Source organism: Eulemur rufifrons, chromosome 7 (genome assembly GCF_041146395.1).
Source record: "Eulemur rufifrons isolate Redbay chromosome 7, OSU_ERuf_1, whole genome shotgun sequence".
Taxonomy (NCBI): Eukaryota; Metazoa; Chordata; class Mammalia; order Primates; family Lemuridae; genus Eulemur; species Eulemur rufifrons.
The window spans coordinates 215,909,680-215,926,289 of NC_090989.1; the positions used below are offsets into that span (position 1 = coordinate 215,909,680).

A 16,610-nucleotide genomic window follows, 5' to 3' on the forward strand; every position below is an offset into this window, starting at 1 on the left:
GTGTGATCCTGACGCAGAGCCAGAGGGCTCATGAGGGTCTTTTGCTCTGGCTGACCCTTTAACCTCAATCCCCGTCACCCTAGCCCTGCCAGGTTGAAAAAGGAGCTGCTCACCCGTCAACTGCCCCTTCCAGAATGGGCAGAAGCCCTGGGAGAAAGAATCCCAGATGCTGAGCCCAACTGCGTGTACACCATTTTCCCTGTATTCTGGCTCAGCGGTTATTTGCTATTTCTTTAGCTTTTTAAAACTTTCAAGCACAGTTAAAAAAATACTTTGTCTACCTGCCCTTAGTGGGATAGTTGATCCAAATTTCCTAGTCATCCTTTACCAGAAGCAGAAGCACCTTGTTTATTTTCTGCAGGAAAAACTCCTTTCTCTGGCATAGTTGGTGGGCATTTTCTTTATAAGGTAATGTTTGAGATGCTTCAGAAACGCTGGTGGTTACGGGACACTGAAATTTTACTACCTAATTTTTGTTTAACAGACCATGTAGGGTAACCCTGGACCTTGGTGTAGTTGTTAAAATAAAGAGGGGTGATTGTACAGAAGTCAGAAATACTATACTACAAGGAACTCTTGTTTGTAATCCTATATTTTATCTCAGTCTCATCTGTTTTTACAAACCTTGTTAAGTTTATAGGTGTTGCATATCACATAGACACTTGAAATATTATTAAATTGTTTTTCATATCGATAATATATTAATGAATATTAATTTTAAAGAAAATGTCAGCTAGACAGAAGGCATGAGCTCAAGAGCTCTATTGTACATCATGCTAAGTTAATAACAATATCTTGTAAACTTGAAAATTGCTAAGAGTAGATTTTAAGTGTTCTAACCACAAAGTCATAAGTATTGTGAGGTAATACAAATAGTAAATGGCTTGATGTAGCCATTCCACAACGCACACATATATCAAAACATCATGTTGTATGCCATAAATATATACAATTTTAATTTGCCAGTTAAAAAATGCATAGATAAATAAAAATGAAAAAATTTAACAAAAAAGCTCAGTTATCTAATGAAAGGACAAGAACTATAGCTTAATTGAGAAAGTCAGTGGGAAAGTCATTCTTGAAAAGAAATCTCCGAGCCCACTGTCCCCGCAGGGCCTTAGTGGGGCGGGCGGCCCGCGTGGTGAGGATCTGGAGGGGACGGGGCTGCCCACTGGGCTCTGGGTCCCAGCCAGAGGGGCCCGCTGTGCTCGGCAGGGACCGTCACCAGCAGCCGTGGGTTCTCGCGTGGAACCGGCAAGGCACCACTTCATCAGCAGCTTCTTTTACTGTTAGCCTGGGAATTTCTGAGCGAAACACACATGGAGGACATCTGTTTTTTGGGTTCTCCCTTCAGAGCAGTGAAAATGAGGATTTTGTTGGAGAAAGGAAAAGAGGAAAAGCCGGATATGAGCTCAGTGTTTTGAGAGCCTGGTCCCTGGTCATGTTTCTGTATCTGCTGAGTTTGCTCCTGTAATATTTACTCCTTTGAAACCGATTCTTTTTTTTTTTTTTTTCATTTCAATTAAACGAATGTGTTAGTCAATTTCAACTCACTATGCTCCCCAAGCCTAGGACCCTCCCATGAGCTACAGACAGACCCATTTTATTCATTTGCTTCCTGGACATCTCCACTGAGATACTGGCCACCTCAAACCCAGCGTGTCCCCTACCCAAGTGACGTGACATCTCCCCTGCCCCTGGTCCTCTTCTGACTTTTCATCTCCCTTTCCCTGAGATGAAGAAGCTAATCTTAAATGACACAAAACATTTCCCACATTGTATGAGACCCCCTTGCTCTAGAGCGTGTGCACCATTGGAGGTAGTTGAACGTGCCCATTAAATGCCCACCCGCCCGTGTAGGAGCCTATTTAGCCAAGCGGGGGGCTGGGGAAATATGCATAAAGCTTCCCCTTTGCAACATACAGACATTGTTAACAGTAGACAAAAAGTCATTCATCTCATATTCCATAGTCCAATAGAAAATTTTATGTAATGAAGGTAATGGATTACCTAATACTTGCCCCTGGAATGTTCTCTGGGCCTTGGCTGTCTCTCTCTCTCCTAGCCATCCTCATAACAACTTGTGACCAAAGAACAAACCCTTGTCAGGCCAGTCATTTCCAGGGTGACTTAACTGAAGAATTTTTCCAGATAAATGGTGGCTAAAGAAACACAACGATGAAATGCAACATGTGATCCTAGATTGGGCTCCAGATCAGATAAAAGACATTCATGGGACAATTGGCAAACTTTGGACGAGGACTGAAGATTAGATAATATTATGTCAATGTTAATTTTCTGATTTTCATCATTATACTGAGATTATGCAAGAGAATGTCCTCAATTTTAGGAAATCACACTGAAGTCTTTAGAGATTAAGAGGCATTGTGTCTGCAACTCTTAAATATTTTAGGAAAAAAGTAAATGTGCGTGTTGGTATGCGTGTGCGTTCAGGTATTTGTATGCACACTCACGGAGGGAGAGGGGAGGAATGAGAAAGCAAGGTAGCAAATTGTTAACATTTGACCAGTCTTGAAAGGCATAGAGGAAATCTTTTTACCATTTTCCCCACATTTTTGCAAGCCTTAAATTATTTCAAAATAAGTTAAGAAAAAAGATCTTGACAGGTAGGAAAACTAACCAGGAAGAACCAATGATAGCAGGGAGAGATTGGAACTTGGAGTACTTCTGGGCCTCTGCTGTGCAGTCTGTTCCAAACTCAAGTCCTATTGTTGGGTTTCCAAAGAGCCTGAGCTCTCGCTTTCTTTCAAATCAGATTCCCGCAAACTCCCTTGACGTGGCGAAACAGACACCATGTCTTTCTTTCCTGGCTGAGTTCCTCTGGTTACCCAAGAGGTCATGTCTCTAGCTTTTCCCCAACTTCCACCCCCCAGTAGCCTATGTAGAAGCTTGCATTCCTCTTTGATATTTCACTGGGATCCACTTTTTCTGCCTACTGGAAGAGCCAAAGGCTGAATTTATCCATTGCAATATGTGTCAGTCAGAATACATCTGCTGCAGTAACAAAATGCCCCTAAAGTTCAGCTTACTAAACTCGTTGATTATAACTTAGGAATTGATCTCTCACTTGTGCTACGTATCTGATACAGTGAATGAGGGCATCTCTGCTCATTGCAGTCACGTGGGACCCCATCTTGTCTCACACTGCCAGAGCCACCACGGCAGATGAAAGGTAATGCGGTGAGTTACTCACTGACTCCTTAAAGTTTCTTCCCAAAACAAACAGAAGTGACTTCAATTCACATTACATTCCTCCTGAAGGACAGCCTTACGTTGAGTCTGTGAGGAGGAGAGGCAGAAATGTATCTGTAACATCCCTGGTGATTGTCACAACATGAACTCCTAGCAGTTTAGTTGAATGTTAGAGTTAAATGTAGGTGAGCAGCAGCAAAAGAGGCATGTGCCACAAGAAACAAGGATGCGGAGGACCCGGGAGCCAGAGTTAGAAAGACAGCTCGGCCCAGGGTCACCCGAGCAGCTCCTCCTCTGAGACTGCCCTGACCTCCTTTGTGCTCCCGCTGTGATCCGCATGGGCTTCTGTCATCCTGCCCTTGCTTAGTTTCCTGTGACTTTCTGTCTGTTAGATAAATTTTATATGCACCACGAATGTTTGTTCGATGCACACATCAATAGAAGGTGCCTATTATCTGCCAGGCGCTGTGCTAGGTTCTGGGATATAAGGACAAATAAGACACTGTAGGCTCTGCCCTCGTGGCATTTCCTGGACAGAGAGGAAAATAGCTATTTTACATGGGGAGGGTAGAGCTCTGCACAGCTGACCTATTTGGGAGGAGGGAGGGTGGCCAAAGGAGGGGAGGAGGTGGGAGATGGAGTAATAGTGTCCAGGTTCTCCACCCATCATCCTCTCTGGCCGGGAACAGGACATGTGGTGCACAGCGCACTAGCGGGCAGCATCCGGAGTCATGGCTTAAGGGCTGCAAATGTGTCCTGTTTTTGCAAATAAGAAATATTTATCAGGCATCTGCGACAATAATAAAGGCTAATTCTACTTACACTTGAGTAATACTTTGTAGTTTATAATGCAGGTTTTCCTGATAATCACTGGCTCATCTTACAAATGAGGATACTGAAACGTCACAGCTGCACTACTTAGAACTCAGGGTCCCCATTCCTGATCCAGGGCGCTTCCCACGAATCCATCCTGCCTGTACTTGTAGTTTGAGACACTACCTGCTGAGGGTCCTGCATAGTCTCAGGGAAGAGTTTTTCTGATGGATTTTGTTTTTTTTTGTGATGGATGTGGCGCAAAGGCATGTCGATTTAGTCTGAGCCCTTGGTTTTGCCTTGAGCCAAGTGAATCTGTAAGATCCTCCTTTTCTCTGGCTTCCTGTTGGATGATTTCAAGGATGAACAATGCAGGATAAAAGCAGCTTTCCAGGGGGGACCATGTACCCTTGAGGAGATCACAGCTACCAAACAGATGCTTTGCTGACTCACAGCTGCCAGTGAACGGCCAGCTCTGCAGGGTGATGTAATTGCCACGAGATGCAGGGAGATGGGAGAGGGAAGAAGAGGCCGGGTCTTGCCTCCCTTGTTGGGATTTGTTTATCGGCTGCAGCTGGCAGCCAAGGAAAGGCTGCTGAGTCTCTGGGGCCAACACATGGGAATGTTGTGGATGAAGGCAGCCTTATCATTTTCCTTTTCTAAGGTTTGGGAGGAGTTCTGGCCTCATGCTAGCCGTCCATTGGTTAAACAAGATAATGTAGGTAGAGCCCTTGGCACATAGTAAGTGGACAACAAATGGAAACTGCTATAGTAATGATTACATAGTAAGGAGCTTAACAATTACTGTAATAATAGAGAAATAGTGTTAGAGCAATCATTACTTAATCATGGTAATAATCAATATAATAATATCATAACAATCAGTGGTATGGGGGGCAATGGGAGGGATTCACCCAGTGGGAAAGAATTTTCATCATGATGCATGATAACAAAAAGTGGACTGTGTGGAACTTTCTGTACTTTCTCCTCAATTTTGCTGTGAACTTGACATTGCTCTAAAATGTAAAGCCTATTAAAAAAAATTTTTTTTTTAAATAAAGGAAAGAACAAAGAAAGACTAATGATTACCTGGTATTTTTGTTTTCCAGTTCTCTAAAGACAATGCCCCCGTCCCATTGCCTGTTCCCAGGGTTGACCTGCTTCTACCACCCAACCCTTGGTGTGTCATTGATAATAGTTATTTTTAAATGGCTCCTTTGGCCATGCAGATATGCAAATGAGCAGCATGCTAATGAGGAAGTAAACTTCACTGGTAGGATGCCAGTTCCAGTGTTTCTTTATTCACCCCCGGGTGTTGCATGCTGGAGAAACTGGCCCCAGGGCACTGCCGGGAGCAGGAGCAGGTCTGGGGCGCGCTCTGCGCCGAGCTAGGCAGCCACATGCACCGGGCGCTGCTGCAGCTGAGCGGCTTGGCTGTGAGCAGCCCTGGGAGGGCATCCACCGTGCCCAGCACCTAGTGAGCTCTCCCGAGCTCGTAAACCAGGTCCAGTCTCGTCCCCAGTCACCAGCGGGTCGCTTCCTTTCCTTTGCCTGATGAAAGGTTCTCTTTCCTTTGGTAGGACAACGCCCAGATGATCAGGGAGGTGGAAGTGGACAAGGTCTCCATGCTCTCCAGGGACCAGGTGGAGGCCATCAAGCAGCTGTGGCAGGATCCGGGAATCCAGGAGTGCTACGACCGGCGGCGGGAGTACCAGCTGTCGGACTCCGCCAAGTAGTGAGTGCAGGCCGGCCGCGCGTGCGCCCGGGAGGGTGGCTGACACGCGGGGGCGTGGGGGGCACGACCTCCCTCCGCTTTTCTGTATACCCCCCCCCCCCGACTTCTTGGAGCCGTCTCTTGCCACCGCCTAAAACCCTTCGGCCACTGTCGCCCCAGGTGCCTCTTCTTGCTAACACCCGCATGTCACTGTGTTTTAAGCCTGCTGTTTTCAACGAGAGACTCAATCAAACTTGGGGTTCCTTTAGGGGGACTCATCTCATTTGGGGTGCTGAAATTATCTGATTTAAACAAGGAATACTCTTGCTTCTGGCTTCCACTTTGCTCCTCTCCATATCCCTCTGCCTTTCTGGTCTCTCCATCAGAGAAGACTGCAGGTCCGGTTGCCCTAACGCCTAAAATCCGGCGCTCAGGCCGGCAGTGCTGGTCTGGTGCTGCCCTCTAGTGGGACAGACGGGCACACACAGGAAGCTCAGTCTGACTCCTTTGTTTGTCGACCTCCTGCAAAGGTTTGGATCCATAAAGCTCAAGTTCTAAATCCTTGGTCCCTGAAGGTAAAGAGATTTCTATTTAGTTAGCCCTGCATTCAAACTGTCCCGACGCATTCCTCCTTCAGCCTGGTCCCTGGGCACATGATTGGATCACGGTCCTTCTTGAAGAGGTGATGACTCCTGCTTCTGGAGCTCGGCCCTTTCTAGCCTGCCCCGTGTCATCTTCCATCCTCTGAGAGCCCTAAAGTCCTTTCCTGAGACCCACCCCCTTCCCTTCAGGTGCTGCCACCGCCCTCTGAGCTGGCTTGGGTGGGTGGTTTTCCTCCATTATCTAGACAAGACAGTGGGGACAAGGAAGCCACAAACGTCCCCTCCTGTGGTTTTGATGGCCTCCCTTTGGTGTTTGTCCCAGGCTGAGAGTTTAATGTCATTAATCCAGATTGGAATGTTTAGGTGCAAAAAAGCATCAAGGCAGGAGAATAAAAGAAAACGCAGTAAGGAGTTAGATCAGCATAGAAGAGAGATGGAAGGAAGAAAATGCCCCAGGAGGAGGGAAAACTGCCTTTGACAGCCTGAGGAGCAGTGACAGCTCAAAGTCAGAGCTAGCATTGGCCCTTCCTTGAGATAGCCTGGCATTCCAAGGCCCTGGGGATTGGCTAGGGCTCTGATGTAGAGGCATTTGGAAAAGGCCCACCAGAAATGCTGCACAATTCAGTGTAACCCTGAGAGCTGGGCAAGGCCACTGAGAGGGGTGTGAGAGCGCCTAGGGTGGGGGACCAAGCTGGCACAGAGAAAGTGGCTCTCGGAAACCCAGACAGTCACCCGAACTTCAGAATAGGCATTCACACATTTCCTCTGTCTGGGTCAGTGGTTCTCAGCTGCTTTGCTAGTGATGTCTGCTTATTTGGACTTGCATCCGTTTCACAAAAGTTTGATGAGTGCTTGTGATGTGCCAGCACCTTACCACGGTGGGAAGGGCTGCAGGGACAACCAGCACTCCCTGCTCTCAGGCTGGTGGAGCAAGACAGGCGTAAATCTAAGAATCACACATCAAAGTACAAAATCGAAAGAGCCGTAAGCGGTGGTGTCTGGGCAGCCGGGCAGGTGGTGGAAGGCTGACCCGGTACTTTGCTTCTGGAGCCAAAGGCTGTGTGCTGAGCCGGGTTTGCCTCCAGGCCGCCCTGCCCAGCCCCGGACATCAGCCCCGCTGGGAGAAGGCAGGGAGCTCTCAATCTCCAACTTTGCTGGTGGCCAGGGCCTGAGTCACAGTTATTTTACTAAAAAATGCCTTCGATATAAACCTTAAGTTTTTTAAAAAAAGTATTCTCTTATTTTACTACAGAAAAAATGATATATTTAATATATGGCAAAAAATAATCTAAGGCAAGTTTGGGGTTATTGTAGGAGATGTTTAGTTTCCCAGTGCCTTTAACAGGAAAACTTTTTCTTATTGCTGTTATTTTGAATTTCCCCTTGGCCTGTTTTACATCTGTATATTTTCTTAGAAGCTCTATTTAATTCATTGAGCAAGAGCATCTCCGTTACATAACGTCCTCAGATGAGGGCGCGTGGGAGGGAGAAGGGCCTGTGGAGGGAGGAGGACAGATGGGGAGTCAGAGGGAGCCACTTCCAGCGTCCCCGTCCCTCTAGCCCCGCCATCTCCCTCAGAGGCCAAATGGGGGTGAGGGGCTGAGAACCCTGGAGGAGGAGGATGAGTGATCCGCACATTCCCAGAAAGCTCCAGAAAGTGCTTCTGGTCCCTGTTATCTTCACAGCAGTCGTAGGAAGGGTGGAGAGGCCTGGCCCAGGGTTAGCTCTCAAGAACGTCCTTGATGGAACTCATGTGTCTGTGGGGTCACCGTGAGTTGGGGGTGACTCCCCTTGAGGAGGGCGGACACTTCTCCCTTCCCTAGAAGGAGGCTCAGCTCCTCGTCCTCTGGTCCCGCAGCTACCTGACGGACATCGACCGCATCGCCACGCCGTCGTTCGTGCCAACGCAGCAGGACGTGCTTCGCGTCCGCGTGCCCACCACGGGCATCATCGAGTACCCGTTTGACTTGGAAAACATCATCTTTCGGTGAGACTGTCTCCCCGACGCGGTCCATCGAGAGTTTGTCTGCCCAGGCTTAGAAGTCCACAAACGGATTCTTAAACCTGTTATTCCAGAGCAGGGAGGGCTTATGTCTCGCAGGGCAGGATGATGTTCTGTGCCGCCGGGTGTTTAGGACTGTGCTAGTTCCCAAGTCCTGGGAGGAGAGGAACTCACCTTCCTATTACCCTTAGAAAAGCGGCATTTCCTTGCTGGAAACGGGAATAATTCGTATGTGAGACACACACACACACACACACACACACACACAGATGTGTACTTCTGCACTCTACAAATTGAATATACTTATTACTGACGTCTTTTCCTTAAAGCTGAATATTTCTCTTCTCTTCTGTTTCCTTCTCCAATATTTATCCTTAGAGAAAAGGAAACTAAGAATACAAAAATGTGTGTTAAAAAGACATAAAATAACGTATACAGACTACTTACAGCTGTGTAAAAATGTGTGCATTCCCACTTACAAATACAGGAAACACTTTTGGGATGACTGAAGCAGACCTTCACTGTATTAATTATGGTAAATAATGAATAATAATATGGGGCATATACATAGCACTGCGAATTTCAAAGCACTTTCGTACCCATCATTTCCTTTGTTCTTCCTAACAATTGTTACACGTGCTTTTCCAGCGGAGACAGCACAAGGCCAGTCCTCCCACACCCAGGTCCCGTCTTGTCCCCAGTTATGTCTCAGCATCCAGAATTGTCGTGTGGGGGGTCCTCTGGCCCAGCCCCTCAGTAGATGTCCTGTATCTTTGTTAGCAGACCCCTGATTTTAACGGTAGCCCCTGTGCCTGTCCGCCCATGAATTTATCTAAACCTTTTCAGAATCAACTGCTGCTGGCAACTTCTAAAACCTCGGAGAGGGGCCCTCAAGGGTTTTGTTTATTTTGTTTTAAAAAAAGACTTTTATTTCTTCTAAGTTTATCTTTCTTGGCTTTGGTGAAGGGTTTTGCATTACTTTCTGGAGTCCGGGGATCAGGTTGAACATTATCAACCAGCGACGTCTGTTCTTTCGCAGCTCAGAGCACCTCCCCCAGTGGGATCGTTCTGGCAGAAGAATTCTGATCTTTGAAATCGAGGCCTTTATAGAATGGCTTCTTCAAGCCCAACCTCTTGACAATTGCCACGTCCCTTTCCAGCTCCATCCCCTGCTGTGAGGTGGCACAGCCAGCCAGCCAGGAATGCGTCATTGCAGGAGTGGCTGCGTCTGTCTCCAGGACATGGGTCAAGGACAGGGGTAGATTTTTGGTTTGCTTTCTGGCACCTTCCTGGACAACAGTCCTGGGGGGTTGGCCTGTGTGTGCCACCAACCACTCTGGTCCAGTGTCTTCAGAGATCGTGGTGTGTGTGGGTGAGCGGCGGAGGTGGGGGCAAGGTGTGACCTGCCAGCTTGTGGGCTGTACCTGCCCCACTATGTCTTTTCTTTGGCCCACTCAGTGTTATAAAAATTTTGACCTAACATTTAAAAATGGGGATGTTTCACCTAAACCACTTGATATCTCGTTTCTCCTGAGAAACCAGAGGAGCTGGTCGTATTGAGCCTGCATTTTGTCTCCAGCGGTTGGCTGCATCGGCCCTCCCCGGTGCTCTACCTGCCGCTGGTGCAGTGGGTGCTTTTGTGCTTTGGAGAGGTCCACTTGGCTCGTTTCCATAAACTGCGTGGCCCTGGAGCATTCAGCCTTGGGATTTCTGGGCGGTGACGCCTGGAAATCTTTCCCAAAGACACAGATGAAGTCTTTGGATTTCCATACTGGACAGAGGCCACTTGCTGGTCTTTATAGGGAAGAAAGGTTGGCATCTGATAATGCAGAAAGAATTAGTGGATAAATTAGAGGAGCCATGAAAACAAAACTGGGCCCAGGGACTAAAGAAATCCGGGGGGACCTGGGAGACTGCTGGCTTTTCCATCCCTTTTGTATCTGGTGCCCTGGGACTCTACGGTGGTTGGCACAAAACCCAAGTGTGGATGTCTTCGTTTTCTGCCTGGACTATTGCAGCAGCTTCCTAACCAGTGTCCCCAAGCGGGCTCCACCGAGTTGCCTTTGCATGCGGCTTCAGGAGCTCCAGCTACGTTCTGTGCCTCCTTTGCTAGGGAACATCCCGTGGTCCCACATCGCCTCAAGCAGTGGTGTTCAAACACTGGAAACTTAGGATCCCTTTTCACTTTTAAAAATTATTGAAGACCTCAAAGACACTGATTTCCATGGTATAACGATTCATGTCCTGGAGGGATCTGTGTTTCTGTTGAACAGGATGGTGGATGTTGGTGGCCAGCGATCTGAGAGACGGAAATGGATTCACTGCTTTGAGAGCGTCACCTCCATTATTTTCTTGGTTGCTCTGAGCGAATACGACCAGGTCTTGGCGGAGTGTGACAATGAGGTACGCTGGGTGGGGAGCTTAGGTAGCTGCGGAAGCCACAGACCTATTTCTGTGGTATCCAGGTCAGGCAGCAGAGCCTCTTCCTTAGGTTAAGTAGTCTTGCTACTCAAACTGTCGTCTGTGCACTGGGTGCTCGTGACAACTGCAAACCTGAGTCAGTCCAGACCGACTAAATCAGAATCTACATTTTAACAAGAGCTGAGGAAATTCAAATACATGAGAAAGATTGAGGGTCACTAGCCGGGAAGCCCAGTTCTCAAACTTGGATGCACACCAGGATTCCCTCTGAGCCTGAGTCCAACCCCGGAGATTCCAAGCGGTGGTGGGTGAGGCCTGAGCGCAGCGATTGTTAAAAAAAAAAACTCCCCAGGTGAATCTAATGTGCTGCTAAGGTTGGAAATCACTCAAAAGCAGAGGTTCTCCGCCTTGCCAGCATAGTGGAATCTCCTAGGGAGCTTTTTAAAAATGCTGTCTCTTGGACGCCACGCTAGAGAGTCGTATTTACTGGGTTTAGTCTGGGGTTTTTTTTTCCAAGCCCCTCAGGGATTCTAATGAACAGCAAAGTTGAGCAACACTATCTCTAATAAATTTTATCTGAGCACAGGCTCCCAGCCTCCACCTGCCCTTAACTCTCCCAAATTCAGTCCCCAGCGGAGTCCTGGGCTGCCTGGACTGCATCTGCCTTCACTTCCCCTGGGACTAACCCAGTGTCCCCTCAGAGCTGCCATAGCACTGGCTCGTCCAAATCCATTAGCTGGATCTGCCCGGAAAGTGAGGAGGACCATCACGGTCGCTTCTTTGAGAGGTTGGGGGTGGTGCCTATGGAATACTAATGTCCTCCCCATCGTCTTTTCCCTTGGACTCGCACAAGACCTCTTGACCTTTTAAAAGATACCTCTTGTTTCCAGGGCATGAAAGCAAATCAACAAAGAACTCTGTCTAGGATTAGGCAATAACTATGAACAAACTGTATCTTGTATTTCTTGAGAGCAGACTTTTCTCAGAGGAGCACAGTTATATTACCTAATTAGTGGAGGATTAACCCATGTACTTGTATCATTGTGCAAAGAACAGAAATCTGCTGCCCAGCTCTCCCAAGTGGGGAATTTTTTTTTTAAATATAAGACATCCCGTTATCAATATAAAAAATTAGTTCCAAATCTGTCTCGAAATTATTTGTGACATTTCTCAGGAAACTCAAAATGTTAGCCAGGTGCACAAGGGAGGGAAGTATCTCAGCCCAATGTGCTTAGAAATTAAACATTTTCTCCTCTCCTAAAAACCACAAGGTATTTTGAGCAAGAGTGAGTGGTTGTCACTCCTGACTTTCCCCTCCTGGTTGTGGATCTGTATTGTATCCACTCAGTTTGCTGTACAGGAATATTTTTCATATATTTCCATGTCCTTGAAGATCATTATAGACAAGATCATAATAAATTTTAAAGAAGCTTTTCAAACAGGTGAGGGGGTGCTTCTCTGGTAATATAGTCCAGATCTTAATCTCCAAAATGTTTTAATTGGAAAATGAGCCCGGGTGTCTGGAGTTGTAGGGAAATAGAGATTTATGGCACCTCCTTCTGGAACATGTGCGCTGAGCTTTGAAGTTTTCCAGCCTGATCTCTTCCCTTCCTAAAGGGAAGTTGTTTCTTTCCTCCTAAAAATACTTTGGAGAGAGCAGAGTGCTATCTAGAACACGTATTGTCACCAGATAAGATTTGTATGTGCCCTGTCTGCTCTCCATAAATTAGGAGCATTTAATAGTTTCTTGCCTGTGTTTAATGTTTAGAAATTATTACTATCCTTCTACATAATCTTTACCAGATCCCACTATTACACAGGCTGGGGAAAGTTATTTAAATGTTATGAACAACAGTGTGCTCATCCATCAAATGGAGACACTGTCATGCTTGTAAAGTGTGGGACAGGGTAGGCTCAGGAGCATTGGTGTCCGTCTCTGCCAGCGGCTAACATTTCTAAGGGCAGTGGCTGGAAGAAGGGCTGGAAGTGCCAGCCTGCCTGCCTGCCTGCCTGCCTGCCTGCCTTCCTTCCTTCCTTCCTTCCCTCTTCCCTCCCTCCCTCCCGAGGCCCAGTCTGGACGCCAAGCCAACTGAAGTGGCCATCTCAGGTCTGAAGCTGGCACTTCCCCATTCGATAATCCCAACAATTACATGACACAGAAAACTTTTGTCAAATGTGGGTATGAACCTTCCTTCTCCAAATTGCATTAAAGCCTTTCTTACTTCCTTACATGTTTGTTTTGGGCCAGAGAAGAGCTGGGGTGCAACAGGCAAGGGGACCCAGAAGGGGTGGACGGGGCAATCAGGAGCAGGAGGCCAGGTGCCGGTGGGCTCAGTGCTCACCAGCTTCAGCAGAACAGGGACCAGAGACTGCAGCAGGGCAAGAGGAGGATGGATAGCCCAGCGATTTGGCATGTTGTTTCCAAAGTATTGTTTTCTTTCTAGTTTCTCCTAAGTCCCTTGTTTCTCACCTAGAACCGCATGGAAGAGAGCAAAGCCTTATTTAAAACCATCATCACCTACCCCTGGTTTCTGAACTCATCTGTGATTTTGTTCTTAAATAAGAAAGATCTTTTGGAAGAGAAAATCATGTACTCTCATCTAATTAGCTATTTCCCGGAATACACAGGTAAGCATTCATCTTGTGGGCAATGTTTCTGTGTCGATCCCATCCACCTCCCGGGCATCAGTTCAGAGGAGCCACGGCTCACAGGGGCTCCCTGAGCTGCCTGGAACAGCCTGTGTCACCATGTGAACAGAAGCTCTAGCGGCACCTTGTGTGTTATGGCCTCAGCACCTCCACACATGCCTCTCAGTGCCCGGAGTACACTTGCTAACTCCTCTTGCTGCCTCTGGTTCGTTCTCCAAGACCCCGCTGCGGCCTCTTCTCTGGGGAGCCTTTCTGACCCTCCCCTGCCTGCCTGCCCCACAGTAGGGGTGCCTCCTCCTTCCTGCGGCCTGGCTCCCCTCGCTCTCACTCTCACGTGGCCGTCATCACGCTGTGTAGTATGTTATTATTACACACAGCTGTCTGCTTACTCAGCTCTCTTCCCAGTCAGCTCCTCAAGGGCAGAACTGTGCCCGATTTATCTTTGCGGCCCCCAAGCCAGCCCGAGCACCTGGCGCTCCTTACGTGTAGGTTAGAGTGTGGCAATCCCCATTCCCAGACACAGGCTGGACTCTCAAGTTTTTTTTTACATAACCTGTCCAAGGCAGGAGAGTTTCGTGCCCTACTGCTAATTTCTTTCTTTTATGGGAGGTCTCAAATATTGTTAAGTTTGGCATTGCTATTTACAGGATTAGAGCACTCAAGCTTTAAAATCAGCCTAATAACTTTAGTTCTCACATTCTTCTTTTTCCCTCTCCCAGCCCACATCTGTCTGTATAAGTTAATAAGGGTTACTTCTCTTCAAAAGTGGCCCAAATCAGAAAATTAAATTGGGTCACTATTTTTAAACAAATCACCTTAAACTACAATTTTTAGATACCTGAGGACACTTTAAAATACTACTATTTTATGGGTTCATAATGAGATACAATCATGTTCCAGGTAAATTATTCCCCCAAGATAAAGTAAGAGCAAGGAAGGATCCCCAATAAGAACAAGAGTACCTTAAAAATGGTTCTTTGGAGGACATGGTGGTGAGTCTCTCTTTCTTATTCCTCTAACTACACTTGTGACTAGGACCAAAGCAGGATGTCAAAGCTGCCAGAGACTTTATCCTGAAGCTTTACCAAGATCAGAATCCTGACAAGGAGAAAGTCATCTACTCCCACTTCACATGTGCTACAGATACAGAGAATATCCGCTTCGTGTTTGCTGCTGTCAAAGACACAATTCTACAACTCAACCTGAGGGAATTCAACCTGGTTTAAAAGCTGCTGCGCATTCCTCCCCTGTAACAGAAGACATGGTTTGCAAGCTCTTCTTGTTTTATTTGCAAGTGCTTCCGACATCACCTGAGCCAGCCCCGTGCCAGGAACCAAGGACATCATGCATATCACAGGGAGAGAGATGGGTGTTGGGACTTGGAAGATAAAATTTGAGTTTACCAAAATATTTAAGTCTTTAATTCTCGCGTTGTTTTTATAATTCTTTTCTTGACTTTTGTGTCGAGACACAACTCTTACAGTTTGTGTAATCTTTGAATTTGGTACTTTATAGAATTTTTAAAGGCCACTGTGATTTACTGGTTTTTTTACATTAAATTTTAAGTGTGTTTAAAAATAGCCATTAAAAATTATGTAACAGGGGGGCTGGTTAGTTTATAGATCATGCCTGGAGACCTCTAGAATTAATTTGGGTGACCTTTTTTTTTTTAAAGAATATTAATGGGTTTGAAGCTTTTTATTAAATCTTGTAATTTAGAGACATTTCTAATTGAGTGTTTTTCTCTTCACGCTGAAGAACTCCTTTAATATGCCACCAAAGATTTTTTTTAAAACAGTTGGTTCTTTGTGTGTTAACTTTCTAAGCCAAATTAATGAATATATCAGTATATCTAATTTAGTTTTGCCACATTTTGATAAGCATGAAGCCACAGTTGACATATGGGCTGTAGATAGCATATATGTTATATTGAAAAATGTGTATGTACGCTTGTGTGTGTGTGTGTGTAAATATATATTTTTCCCAATGTATATTGACCAGGTCTTGTAAACTTATGAAATGGCTAAAAACCCAACTTGTTTAACAGATGTTATGTAACCCGTCCCACAATTCTGATGGCCACCACAGATTGCTGTTTGAATGACGTATGCTGTGCCTTTCTGAGGAGGCTAAGAATATACCACTCTGCTATTAACTCTGGATTATGTTGTGTTTCTTAGAGCTCATGGTTGATTGATAGTTCTGCTCCTAAAGAGAAAAATGCTGTGGTCTTAATCGTTAGTAATGCAGAAACAGAACTAAGTTTCCTCCTTTTGGGGCAAGTCTGTATTCATCATGTTATGTTGGAGTTCCCTTCGTAGCTGGCTGGGTAAAGCAAAAGCAGAATCCTCTGGGAAGCACAGAGTGCTTCAAACTAAAGGCCCAGATGGGTTTGTTTCTGCCTTTTATTTGAAGATACACACACACATACACACACCCATTTGGGGATTTAAGGTGTGATATATCTCTTTGAAATCATATTACACAATGTACCTGGATTGGTATCATAATGCATCAGCATTCCTACAGCTGCCCTAAGCCTTCCTTTCAGCCAATTACTGGACTGTCAGGTTCTTATTCTGTGGGAACAATTCCAAATGTGAACCTCTTGAAGAGCATCAGTGCTGGGAAAAACTGAACTTATGCTTATCTGTAGTGATTCTACAATAGCAACATTAAGCTTTAAAAACGAATCCTCACTCAAGAGATAAATGCAATAGCAAGAATTTTTGTGGAACCTGACAAACCAATGTTAAAATTTGTCTGGGACAGTGAAGGTCCATGAATAACCAAGACAGTTTTGCACAAGACAACAAAGGGATGGCATGTAGCTCTTCAGGATATCTAGAAACATAAACAAAAAGCAAGACAACTCCTCCCTCCCAGTGGGCTACAGTTATGGCCAATTAACATACGAAAAGGGCTCAACAGAATCCAGTAATCAGGGAAATTAAACAATGTGGAGTCCTGTTTTTTATTTCAAGCACTTTCTAGCATTGAGTTACTGGCTGACACTTAAAGCATAAAAGAAAATGATGGCTTTCGATTACTCTAGTTGCAAAAGGGCTGTCTGGGATTAATCATTCAAAGGGTGGTAACAATAACTTATTTTCTTAAGTCAAGGAAAGGCTGAACTGTCCACATTAGAGGTGAATTAATTACTTCTGCCAATACTGATTCTGCAGGTAGAAAATTC

General features: G+C 45.9%; 1 protein-coding gene across 1 annotated transcript in view; it reads left to right on the top strand.

Moving 5' to 3' along the window:
- The window catches only part of GNA14 (G protein subunit alpha 14), a 186,196-nt gene extending 170,628 nt beyond the window's left edge, over positions 1 to 15,568 (top strand). The window contains exons 3-7 of the mRNA XM_069474098.1: positions 5,607 to 5,761; positions 8,201 to 8,329; positions 10,618 to 10,747; positions 13,240 to 13,393; positions 14,450 to 15,568. Coding sequence (XP_069330199.1) covers positions 5,607 to 5,761; positions 8,201 to 8,329; positions 10,618 to 10,747; positions 13,240 to 13,393; positions 14,450 to 14,640 — 759 coding nt within the window. The 3' untranslated portion in view covers positions 14,641 to 15,568. The remainder of the gene's footprint in view (positions 1 to 5,606; positions 5,762 to 8,200; positions 8,330 to 10,617; positions 10,748 to 13,239; positions 13,394 to 14,449) is intronic.
- Positions 15,569 to 16,610: the final 1,042 nt, after the last annotated feature.